The 13,075-nt window shown below is 33.4% G+C and overlaps 1 protein-coding gene and 1 long non-coding RNA gene across 9 annotated transcripts in view; both read right to left on the reverse strand.

Annotated features, from left to right (window-relative positions):
• Nucleotides 1-827: 827 nt before the first annotated feature.
• On the reverse strand, nt 828-2,349 carry LOC139518396 (uncharacterized). The gene is made up of 3 exons (XR_011663331.1): nt 2,119-2,349; nt 1,683-1,811; nt 828-896 (listed from the first exon to the last, which is right to left on the reverse strand). It is a non-coding gene; the product is annotated as an uncharacterized lncRNA (long non-coding RNA).
• A 3,559-nt stretch (nt 2,350-5,908) lies between these two features.
• LOC139519190 (uncharacterized) overlaps nt 5,909-13,075 on the reverse strand; it is a 34,821-nt gene continuing 27,654 nt past the window's right edge. For all 8 annotated transcript variants that reach the window (XM_071311060.1, XM_071311059.1, XM_071311061.1 and 5 more), the window contains 4 exons: nt 12,157-12,272; nt 7,239-7,380; nt 6,792-6,865; nt 5,909-6,106 (listed from right to left, as the gene is read on the reverse strand). In XM_071311060.1, the coding sequence (XP_071167161.1) occupies nt 6,072-6,106; nt 6,792-6,865; nt 7,239-7,380; nt 12,157-12,272 (367 nt within the window). In that variant the 3' untranslated portion in view covers nt 5,909-6,071. The remainder of the gene's footprint in view (nt 6,107-6,791; nt 6,866-7,238; nt 7,381-12,156; nt 12,273-13,075) is intronic.

Raw genomic sequence — 13,075 nt, forward strand, 5'->3', positions numbered from 1 at the left:
AATTCAAAATTTGATGACTATGTGGAACGCATCTATCCCATCGAATTGGAGATAAAGGATACTACAGATACAATTAAGTCGGCTTCATATCTTGACTTACATCTAGAAATTGACAATGAGGGTCGGTTGAAAACAAAACTTTACGACAATAGAGATGATTTCAGCTTTCCAATTGTGAACTTTTCATTTCTAAGTGGTAACATTTCAGCAGCACCTGTATACGGAGTATATATCTCACAATTGATACGATATTCCCGTGCTTGCATTTCCTATCATGATTTTCTTGATAGAGGGTTACTGCTCACAAGGAAGATATTAAACCAAGAGTTCCAAATGTGAAGTTGAAATCATCCCTTCGTAAATTTTACGGACGCCATCACGAGTTGGTTGACCGTTATGGAATAACCGTTTCACAAATGATATCGGATATGTTCCTTACGTCGTAACTACAATCCCCTTCCCTTTCATGAATGTGACCTACCGAATTAGACTATTTACCGGATTTGTAATCACATAAGCAACACGACGGGTGCCACATGTGGAGCAGGATCTGCTTACCCTTCCGGAGCACCTGAGATCACCCCTAGTTTTTGGTTGGGTTCGTGTTGTTTATTCTTTATATATATATATATATAGTTTTCTATGTTGTGTCATGTGTCCTATTGTTTTTCTGTTTGTCTTTTTCAATTTTAGCCATGGCGTTGTCAGTTTGTTTTAGATTTATGAGTTTGACTGTCCCTTTGGTATCTTTCGTCCCTCTTTTATCAATTATACATTTTTTTTTAAATATCCTACAAGTCTAACATCATCATCGAAAAGGGTATGAGCTTACCCATCGACAGATTTGAAATCGTATGTTTCTGCAAACTCTTTTCCATGTCCAGATTTCTCAGACACTACAAAAGATAACAAACATGTTGAAAACCAACATCTTAAATAAAGATCTTAGCAGGGCTTTTTAAAATAAATTTGAATGAATAATGGGCAAAAGTTATACCGAATAGAGACAAACGGACAAAAGAAACACAGTATAGAATAATGACGTGCTAAAATATAAAGAACAGAGAATAATGGTGGGTAGAGTTGATTGTCTATCTTAGAATGAAATTCAAAACAGTGTAGCTGTGGCCATTGATTGACACATTAAAATCATCCATTGACTGGGACAATTTAGGTGAACGTTTGTATGTAACGACCAATGCTCACTATGTACTTTTTAAAGACACTTAAACTATGGGGTCACCAAAGGTTCTCAACACCTAAATAAAGTAATTCGAAAAATTAATCAGAAATAACACGATATTTTGATTTATATCAATTATATAAATCAAAACACAAAGGTTATTCCTGATTAATTTTTCGAATTATTTTATAATTAAAGGCGTTAAGAAACCTTTGGTGACCCCACAGTTTAAATGTCTATCGTAGGTACGTCGTGAACAGTGGTCGTTACAGACAAACGTTCACATAAATTGTCACAGTCAATGGATGAATTTAATGTGTCAATCAATGGCCACAGCTACACTGTTTTGAATTTCATTCTATATACTTTACTTCTCATTGTATGTGCACATGATTGTAATAAAGTATTTGCATGTATGATACATGTATAGTAACAAGTAATAACATAACTTTGTTTTGGATGTTAACGTTGATTGTATTACACAAGGTACCAGTCTCACCTGTAACATTTACCTCTATCCCTGCTAGTGTTAAAATAGGCACCACTACTTCATCACATATCTGTTTACCTCTTCTTTGTCCGCCTATAGGGTTGACAAAAACGGCTATTTTTCTTGGCCTCGCAGTTGCTAAAAGAAAATTAATACACCACCAATGAAAGTCGTCAAACTTTTTTTAGCCAAGAATAAAAAAAAGATTTTATAGCACATGTTAAATCAGAATCCTGTTGTGTATGGCCAATTTGGTTTTACATATAACTATTTTTAACAGACTTATGGAAGCCATCACCATTGGTGTGCCTCTATAGGCTAATATTTAAACATGAACGGTTTAGTGACTTTTACGCTTCTCTTCCAGGTTATCTTTGCAGTACATACAGTAACTGTAAGTGTCCTTTTTTCGTACGAATGACACATTTTTATTTTTTAAATTTACCTATTTTAATTTTTTCTGATATGCTTTTTTGAAGCTGTACATGTGTTTCCTCATCTGCACCAATGTCGACGTATTCTTTGGTTAATATGAAATCAGGGAATGGATAATCCTGTATGTAATAAAGTCTTGATGTTCTCCTGCCACCACTACCATTCTCTAGTCTTAAGATGTTTTCGTAGATTATTTGTCCTAAATATTAATATAAACAAAGATCATTATCACTGAACTAGTATATATATTTGTTTAGGGGCCAGCTGAAGGACGCCTCCGGGAGCGGGAATTTCTCGCTGCATTGAAGACCTGTTGGTGACCTTCTGCTGTTGTCTTCTCTATGGTCGGGTTGTTGTCTCTTTGACACATTCCCTATTTCCATTCTCAATTCTAATAAAAACTAAGTATGTTGTATTGGTGGAGAATATTTTTTTTTTAATTCAACTGTTTTATTTAGACTATTACCGGGTTTGTAACAATATGAGCAACACGATGGGTAACACATGTGAAGCAAGATCTGCTTACGCTTCAGGAGCACCTCAGAAACGCCCCAGTTTTTGGTGTAACATAGGTTACACACCATTATTCCGACGGCCCTAATATAACGGAATAAATGCTATAGAATATTTGTTCCAACAGGAATAGATATCACGGGCGGATCCAGCCATTTTAAAAAGGGGGTTCCTAACCCAGCACAAAAGGGGGGTTCCAACTACATGTCCCCATTCAAATGCATTAATCGTCCAAAAAAAGGGGGTCCATATCATGAAAACGTTTATAACAAAGTTTCCATTGGACCTTCTGTTAGGTGGAAAAACTATATATATGTACGTTGACACGTGTAGGACTAGACATTTGTACTGATAGTAAAAACTATAAGACTTTTTGAAACAGATCGGCTTTTAAAATGCATTAATTATGTCTTGATTTGAAATAAATTATGAAGCCGGCAGGATAGTATGACAGTTAAATAAGGGGAGATAAACTTTTGTTTATATTTACCAGGGCCGTAACTACATTGAGGCAAATGCTTCATGTAAAATATTTCAAAAAAATAAAAAAAAATGAAACAAAAGGTTGTTTTCATATCAAATTGTTTTCAAGGAAAGAGTCTTGCAAGAAGCAAGATCTCTTCACTCTCTGGTGTATCCCCTGGATGTTTTTCGTTATCCATGTTTCTATTATTCCTTTTAGTTTTAAAGAGTTGATGGTCTATTGTTTGTACTTCTGTGTTCCGGGTTTGTCTTTTGTTCATTTATTGTTCTACTTTATGACTATAGTCTGAGCGTTGATATTCATTTGTAAACGTGGTTTTGCAATGTTGCATGTCCACCTATGTCCAAAACTGTGCGAGAAATATGTTTTAAGAACATGCGATGCTAATCAGTGGACACCAAAAAAAATTGTCTTTTCTGCATGGATAATTGAAATTTATATCAAAGAATACAAAACAGTTTGTTTTATTGTAAATAAAACTAGGTAGCTGACATGGTTTGAATTAAAGGAAGGTCACATATTTCCCGGTATCAAATAATTTGAAGAAAAAAAAGGTATTGCCATATATGACCTTTTACATTGAAAGGTTAAACTTGCATTAAGTCGTGTTGAGACGCTTTAACAGATAATAAAGGAGTATGGGGACATAATCGCACACAAAGTCAATGCATAGAAAATATACAAATGATCAATGGTCAAAGGTTGTGTTCCTGCTCCTTATCTTAGTAGTTGCCGGATGGTCTTCAACAATGCTTTTAAAGAATCATTAATACCGTAAAAGATCGTAAAACAAGGTGAAGATGATCCCTAATGTGGACTTAAGCAGCACTAGTACTTAAAGTATAATACTGCAATGTCACTATATTTAAATCTAGTCATAAAAAAATCACCAAAGTCTAATCACAATACAAGACAATAACAGACAGATACGATTTTTGCTTTATCCTACATATCGGTCTTTTAATGTTGTCTCTAATACCTATGGCTAACGGTCTTAAATTACAATGAATCTTTGTTTTTGCTTTGGGACCTGATTGTCGAAAAAAATATCTAAAAATTAATTAAACCGTTTCAATGCAAGAAAGAGTCTGGAAAACGCTCAGAATGCACGAGTTTGCGTTATTTTTCTCAGAGCTTCAGGGGCCTTAAGCGGCCCCCAGACCCCTCGCCCAAAATTTTTCGCCTCGCTCCGCTCGGCGAATACATATATCTTACCTCACTATTAAAAGAGGCTAGTTAGGGCCCTGATATCGTTGTGTTGTCTAGTGCAAAGCAGAATTCAAATTTTTTTCGCATTAAAATATTTTGAACCTAAAAAGCCACTTATCCACCAATCCAAGGAAGCAGTGAATTTGAAGACAATACAAATGGCCATTTAAATCTGTAGCTTAGTCTTCATATGTAGAAGTGTTCAGTTTATCCTGATATTTTACATAAAAGTACACTAAACGACAGTTTTGGAGGAAATACTATTGTGGGTGCTATACTTAACGTAGTGTCTTTGTTGAAATCAAATAAGCCAATTTATATCCAAAGATTATAGTGAGCATTAACGATGATTATTTAAGTCACAATCATTGAGAAAATAACTGATTAGAATTGATTTGGGGTAAACCAATTCTATAACTTAATAACTTATACTTTTTCTGTATTATCACTTAAAACACAATGTCCTCAGAGTTCATTATTGCACATAAATGTGTCCCTTGGAAGCAGATAGTTGCAGATCTTAAGAAGAATGTTGCATGTTGACGAGTTTAACATACATTAATATTCTTATGTCTCCTTTGATCACATTGAAACTCAAGATTCAAAGTATTAATACATCAATGGTTCTCTTTTTATTAGATTTGAGCGTTGCTGAGAAAGATAAATCAAGAACAGTGCTTTGAACGTACAAAATTATGAAATGTTTTTTTTTTTTTATTTGCCATATATATATTTATCTTACCTCCTATTCGTTTCTAGGAATATGATTGGTTAAAAGCGACCTCGTGGAGACCGTGTATATTCCATATTAGGTTAGTAGGGAGGCGGGGCTTATTTCAATACACGGTTAGTATTGGATTTACGACTTAGGCACTGTTTGGTTATTTAAAAGTATTGAAAGTTTTATATGTTTGATATTGTTATATCAGGAATCTGATGTACAGTAGTTGTCGTTTGTTTGTGTAATTTATACGTGTTGCTCGTTTCCCGTTTTTTATATAGATTAGACCGTTGGTTTCCCGTTTGAATGGTTTTACACTAGTAATTTTGGGGCCCTGTATAGCTTTTTGTTCGGTGTGAGCCAAGGCTCCGTGTTGAAGGCCGTTCATTGACCTATAATGGTTTACTTTTATAAATAATTTTATTATTATTTGGATGGAGAGTTGTCTCATTGGCACTCACACCACATCTTCCTATATCTATTGTGATCTATTGTTGATAATAGATATTTATCGTTTACATTATTTTTTTTTTTAGTGCAGACCAATTGAAGAAGGTTTTTAAAATTAAACACTTGAACACTTTAATACAGAAATAAGAAGATGTGTTATGATAGCAAATAAGACAACTTTAGTCTAAAGTCAACAAATAAAGATAGTCGGTAAGATAAATTCGTTACATAGTGTGCTAGTGACCTAATATGATATTTACAGGGTAAGTTAATTCCATATGGGGTTCGATCTTCGCTCTCACCCCATATGTAATTTACTGACCCTGTATATATCATATTAGGTCACTAAGACACTATATAACTAATAATATATATATGATATTTCAAATCATTGTATTTTCAAATAGGTTGAATCATTACCAATTATAATTTTGTTCGTGAATTTTATTGTTATGAATTAACAATATCAGATATAGAAGTTATTTTATATCACAACGTTATACAAAACAATGTATGGCTGATGTTACAATGTAATATCAAGCGTCAAAATTAAAGGTGGCAAAATCGAGAAGATAGTATTAAATGTTTATTGTTTTTCTTCTTGAATATCTCTTGCTCTATCTGTAAAACAAAACAAAATGATTTTTTTTTCAAATATGAAATTATTTGAAGATATTCATTGGATATCAAAAACTAATAAAGTATATCAATGATCATACCAATAACTAATTATAAAATATGTATATGAGTTAGTGTTCTGTATTTAGTCTTGTTTTAAACCAATTTAATTGTCATATTTAACTTAACAGCAACATTGGTAATGAAGATTACGACTGGTCAAACAAAACATACATTTTCATAATCACAGTTAATTTAAAGAGGAATTACAAATTCACCGTAAATTTTTCGTTGTTATTTTTCACTTCCCCGTTTAAAAATTTAGCAAAGTTATCAATCAAATATAAATTGTTGAAAAATACAAGTACTTTTAACATCACAACAAAACAATTCCACAGGGTTAACTGTGGTACAATGTTGCATTCGTTATACTGATCAGGAAGACCTACTGAATCTACACTATATACCTATCAGCTGTACTGTTTATCTGATATCTCGTCCTGTGTCAGCAGGTATTATTTGTCAAAGAATGTTGAACATTTATCAATAAACCAAATACAGGTACTCAGTCTGGCTTAATATATCATACTTTAACATATAGTATAAAGAGTAGCACAAATGCACTTACTTTATTGTATCAAACTCGATCTACATTTATTGTATTTATAATTATAATTATCAATCTCACCTAAACGTTGAACAGGGACTATGCTTTTGTCCATTTGGTTTTCTTGAACCATCTTTGAAAACATTACCACATGCCTGGAATTATATAATTATATCATAATCTAAAACAACTGTAATATATAAATGTGTGTTTTTTCCCTCACAATGTTTTGAAAGTATTTAAAAGAATATCTGTTTGATAGTATTGTTGGATATCTATAGTAGTCTATATATTAGTCTTCATTAGATACATGTTTTGTTCGAATGGTTACTATTTTATTGGATACCAATTTTAATGAAGAAGGTTTAATAAAAAATTCTTTAAATAGTTAACGGTTGCAAAAGGAGAGTATGAAACATGCCTAGTTGAACATAAATGCAAACAATAAAGGATTAGGTCAATCTCAAAATAGATCACAATATTAATTTGAAAGAATAACAAACAAGAAGAAATTAAGTCGGCACTTACACGGTCTTGTCTAGATCTATAATACATTTTCCATTTGGTTTTCTGTTATAAGCATGTTCGATCTTTACATTAGTTTCTTCGTCATAAGAATTCCATTGTCCATCACTGTTCTGATACTGCCAGACTGACGTCACGGGTTTCACTGTGAGGGTAAAGTATATACTTGGTAACGATTGATTATCACAAAACTTATCTCTTTTTTTTCATTTCAACTCATTATGTTCCGTTCTAATCAATTGTCGGTAACACATGTTTCTAATGGTATATCTATGATAAGTTGATGCCCTTTATTTCTAAATTGAGGGGACAATGTGACAGACACGTGCTCTGCTTACTCATCCAGATAATATGAGATCATCTCTGGATTTTTGTGGGGTTCGTTTTGCTTAATCCTTGTTTTTGTGTTCTATTGTTTTTATGTTGTCTTAACCTTTTTGCCATGGCATTGACAGTTTGTTTTGGACTTATGAGGTTGAACACCCCTTTGGTGTCTTTCGCCAATTTTACCTTTTAGATATCTCCTAAGTATATTCATTTATTTCAAAACCATGGAACGAATACCCATACCCATATATTCTCTCTGTGTTTTTTTTTTGTGTGTAAGGATGCCATTTGGAATGAGGTACAGCTTGTTTTAAATCTCCAACTTATTCATTTCTTAGATCTTATTTTTGCCAAATGTCATGATTGGAGAAAACCTTTTGTGTATAAGTAATATACAAATATATTCTGATATTCTGAAAAAGCTATGTAATTTGGGTAAATTCATATGTTGTGCCCAAATATTAAGATCTTACATGTAGTAATAGTTTTCACACTACCTTATGCTATTCTATGTATCCCATGTGAATTTTATATGTTGTAGAATTAATTGCATAACAGTGTGGTCGACAGTAAAACGTTTGTAGGTTGTAACTTGTTTGTCAACGGCTATGATTTTATGCTCACCCAGTCTGTCAGAGGCCTTCCAGTGGGGATTGAAATATTCACTTGTTACACATAAAAGTAAACCATTATAGGTCAAGGTACGACCTGCAACACGGAGCCTTGGCTCACACCGAACAGCAAGTTATAGAGGGCCCCAAAACTACTAATGTAAAACCATTCAAACGGGAAAACCAACGAGAAACGAAAAACACATATGAACTACATAAACAGACGACATCATGCATTGTAACTTTTAAAGTCAATTAAGTAAAAAAAAAAATCTGAAAGAACGTGCGATATCATATTAGGAAAATTGATGGTCAAACCATAACAAAAAATCAAGTAAAGAATTTTAAGTATTCAACCTTTATAGCTTGCTGTTCGGTGTGAGCCAAGACTCCGTGTTGAAGGCCATTTTTATTTATTTTCAAATTACAAAGGTTATTCCTGATTAGTATTTTTAATTATTTTATATAGGCGTTTAGAACCTTTGGTGACCTCACAGTTTAAATTTCTATGATAAGCACGTCGTGAGCAGTGGGCATTACTATGGTGGCCGGTTAAGGCCATTTCGCGTTTTCGCGTTTTCGCGTTTTCGCCCATCATATTATATAGGGCGAAAACGCGAAAACGCGAAATCGCGAAGTCGAAAACGCGAAAACGCGAAGTCGAAAACGCGAAAACGCGAAAACGCGAAGTCGAAAACGCGAAAACGCGAAGTCGAAAACGCGAAAACGCGAAATATTTTTTCTTTCCGATTTCGCGTTTTCGACTTCGCGTTTTCGCGTTTTCGACTTCGCGTTTTCGCGTTTTCGCGTTTTCGACTTCGCGATTTCGCGTTTTCGCCTTTTCGCGTTTTCGCGATTTCGCGTTTTCGCGTTTTCGCGTTTTCGCGATTTCGCGTTTTCGCGTTTTCGCGATTTCGCGTTTTCGCGTTTTCGCGTTTTCGCGATTTCGCGTTTTCGCCTTTTCGCGATTTCGTGTTTTATATACCAATACATATTCTTAGTATTTGACTTTATTTCATAATCTATTTTGTTCAATTCAATATTTTATCATAAATATTTGTTGTTTTTTAAGGTGTTTCGGTTAAGGTTTAACTACCAAGGCTTTTCCTCATCAGGTATCCCAAGCCTCTAACTAATAAAATAATCAGTTTCAAAGTAAAGTTCAAAGCATCCATACGCATAGAATTTAAAATTTCTGCATACCGGGATACGACACCTGGTAACTTTGTATTGATGTATTGTATTCTAAATTAAATCAGTTTATGATTTGATATAACCATTGTCTTTTATGTTGTGATTTATCCTATAACTTGGTTTATCCTATAACTTGGAGGATGTAAGTAGATCCTTCAAGTTTTTGTGTCTTTTATATGCTATGATCGGAGGTTTTGGAAACATGGTTTTTGTGCTATCATTTTGTTCAATTAGGTGCCAATGTTTTTTAATTGCTTTATTTAGTCCATGAAATTTCATGCGTAAATTTTATCAACGGGTGTATATTATTAGCAATGTTAAATAATTCAGTAAGATTATCTTGACTAGAATTAAAAAGAATGAATCCATCATCTCTGTATATAGATAACAGTGCTAAGTTATCTTTAAAAGGAAATATATCAAGAATATTCGTTATAATCTCGAACATTCTTAAATCAGCCAGGGATGGGCTCATTGGGGCTCCCATTGGGATTCCACATGTCTGTCTGAATATCAAGTTATTAAATTCAAATTCATTATTGCATAGAATGAATTGAAGTATTCGTAAGAAGTCCTTTTTTGGTGGTAGAGGTATTTCATGTTTATTACGACATATTTTGTACCATGCTCTGTCAACTGCTTGCAGTATTTCATCGTGAGTTAAGGAATTGTACATACTAGTAATATCAAAAGTGCACATAATTATGTCATCCGGTGCCCTTATTTGTTCTATTTTGTTGATAAATGAGGTCGTGTCCTGTGTATAAGTCCATAATTGGCTAACTACCGGTTTTAGGAAGTGGTCTATAAATTGACCAATTTTTTCAATTGGACTATTGCATAATGATACAATTGGTCTCCCAGGAATATCTATATTTTTAAGGAAATCTTTGTTAGTTTTGATTTTTTCTCTGTCTTCATGGTTAATTTTGTGAATTTTTGGCACCATATAGAGTCGTCCCACTCGTATATTGGCATTATTGGCTAGGTATTTATATGTTATATCGTCGATATATTCTTTCTTGTGTAGTTGTTTGATCATTTTTTGAATAGTTTCGGATATTTTGTTCGTATTAAATTCATGAATTTGCTCATAGCATATACTGTTGTTCAGGAAATTCAGTGTTTGTTTAATATATAGATTTTTATCCAGAACAACAGTAGATGAATTTTTGTCAGCTTTCTTAATAATTATATTATTATTTGAACGTAAGGTTTTGAGTGCCGCTCTCTCATGTTTAGAAAGATTATTTCTAACTTTGTTTATTTTAAGTCTGCATATTTCCATCTTTGTGGCAAATAGATAATTTTCTATTGTGTTGTTTGCTAAAGAGGGTTTAAATCCCGATTTGATTCTAAAAGGATGATTGGTGTCCGCATTAGTTTTATCACTAAAGTGATATTTGCATCGCATTTTTCTACCTAGTTCGTCAAAATCTCGTAAGAGATTTTGTTTAATGTATTTTACATCAGGACTGGGAATAAATTTTAATCCCTTTGCAAGAACTAATATTTCATAGTTTGTGAGATTCTCACGTGAAAACACTTCTATATAGTTTAAAGCTTTTTTTACATTTTCATGAAAGTGTTTTGTGCGTTTAAGATGGCCTTTGTTATTATTATGTATACGGAGTTTACTTTTGTATTTTATTAATCGTTTTTTCTTATCCCTTTTTCTGAGAGATCTTTTTCTATTACTCATAGTAATTTATTTGTATAAATTTGTTTTGTGACAAAACTATTTTGTTTGTTTGTATAATTATTTCAACTCTAATTGAGAGATGAAATGAATATATATGAACTTCAACTCTATTTGAGAGATGAAATGTATTTTATTAATTCTACTCTATTTGAGAGATGAATTGATTTGTATTTTGTTTAAATCTATTTCAAAAATTATACATTGTATATGTAAACTCTGTTGAAGTGTTTGTTCACTTGTATCCCGGTATGCAGAATTTTTAAATTCTGTGCGTATGGATGCTTTGAACTTTACTTTGAAACTGATTATTTTATTAGTTAGAGGCTTGGGATACCTGATGAGGAAAAGCCTTGGTAGTTAAACCTTAACCGAAACACCTTAAAAAACAACAAATATTTATGATAAAATATTGAATTGAACAAAATAGATTATGAAATAAAGTCAAATACTAAGAATATGTATTGGTATATAAAACACGAAATCGCGAAAAGGCGAAAACGCGAAATCGCGAAAACGCGAAAACGCGAAATCGCGAAATCGCGAAAACGCGAAAACGCGAAATCGCGAAAACGCGAAAAGGCGAAAACGCGAAAAGGCGAAAACGCGAAAACGCGAAATCGCGAAAACGCGAAAACGCGAAAACGCGAAATCGCGAAAACGCGAAAAGGCGAAAACGCGAAAAGGCGAAAACGCGAAATCGAAAACGCGAAAACGCGAAAACGCGAAGTCGAAAACGCGAAAACGCGAAGTCGAAAACGCGAAATCGGAAAGAAAAAATATTTCGCGTTTTCGCGTTTTCGACTTCGCGTTTTCGCGTTTTCGCGTTTTCGACTTCGCGTTTTCGCGTTTTCGACTTCGCGATTTCGCGTTTTCGCGTTTTCGCCCTATATAATATGATGGGCGAAAACGCGAAAACGCGAAAACGCGAAATGGCCTTAACCGGCCACCATACATTACAGACGGACGTTTACCTAATTTTCCCCGCGCAGTCAATGAATGGCCATAGCTACACTGTTATGAATTTCATTCTATATTAACTTGTTTTATCACTAATTGGTAAATATAGATAATTACTGTTATTACTTACTTTTATTTAAATGAGAAGGTAGAATGAGTGGTAACTCTGGCATCATATCTTGTCTGGTATTCTCCTCATCCTCTATTAAATCACTATCAGGTAAACCTAATGATCGACCATGCTCACTGCATGAATAAAAGAAAAAAATACAGGAATGTTTATTTAAGTAATTATTTTTACGCAACTATCTGCAGAAAATCTTTTGATATATGTCAAATATTTAATTATAAAATTTAAAACAAAGCAAAAAAGTGTAGACAGTCGAAGAAAAAAAACTAATTCTATTTTTCAAAATCATTTTGCTAATCATCAAATAGGGATCATGTTAATAACAGTCACTAACAAAGACTAATAAGCCGACGTGGATATCGTCTTCACAAGACTGGTCAGTGACAATCGTCTTAAAACGATAGGAAGGACATATTCGAAATTCAAGAACATTTGAAACCAAAAATGTCAAAATACTGTGCCTATTCTGCATGAATCCATAAATTTCATGGTGTAAAAACATAGAATTTGACTGTTACGTTTTATTAACTGTTTATTAACAGTATATTTAATGTGAAAATGACGGTACAATGTAACATGCCTAATCCAACAACTGAGTATTGCAACATCCTCATGCACATTTTCATGGTGCCCAAATATGGCCATCCTTGCAGACAAAAATAAGTATTCCGACACTCTGCTTTATCCGACAGTTTACTGGCCTCCAGTGTGTCGGATAAGGCAAGTTATACTACTGTATAATGATTTTACAAGTCGGTACCGAAGTTCTGACTACTTGGCAGGTAATAATAATACTACCCTCGGTTCCACAACTTCCATTAGAAGCTACCAGGAATGACGCCACAACACACATAAAAAAATAATAAAAACCAGTCTTTTAGCTATATACATATTGTCTTGTGTTTGTATATTTTGACAT

Source organism: Mytilus edulis, chromosome 4 (assembly GCF_963676685.1).
Source record: "Mytilus edulis chromosome 4, xbMytEdul2.2, whole genome shotgun sequence".
Taxonomy (NCBI): domain Eukaryota; kingdom Metazoa; phylum Mollusca; class Bivalvia; order Mytilida; family Mytilidae; genus Mytilus; species Mytilus edulis.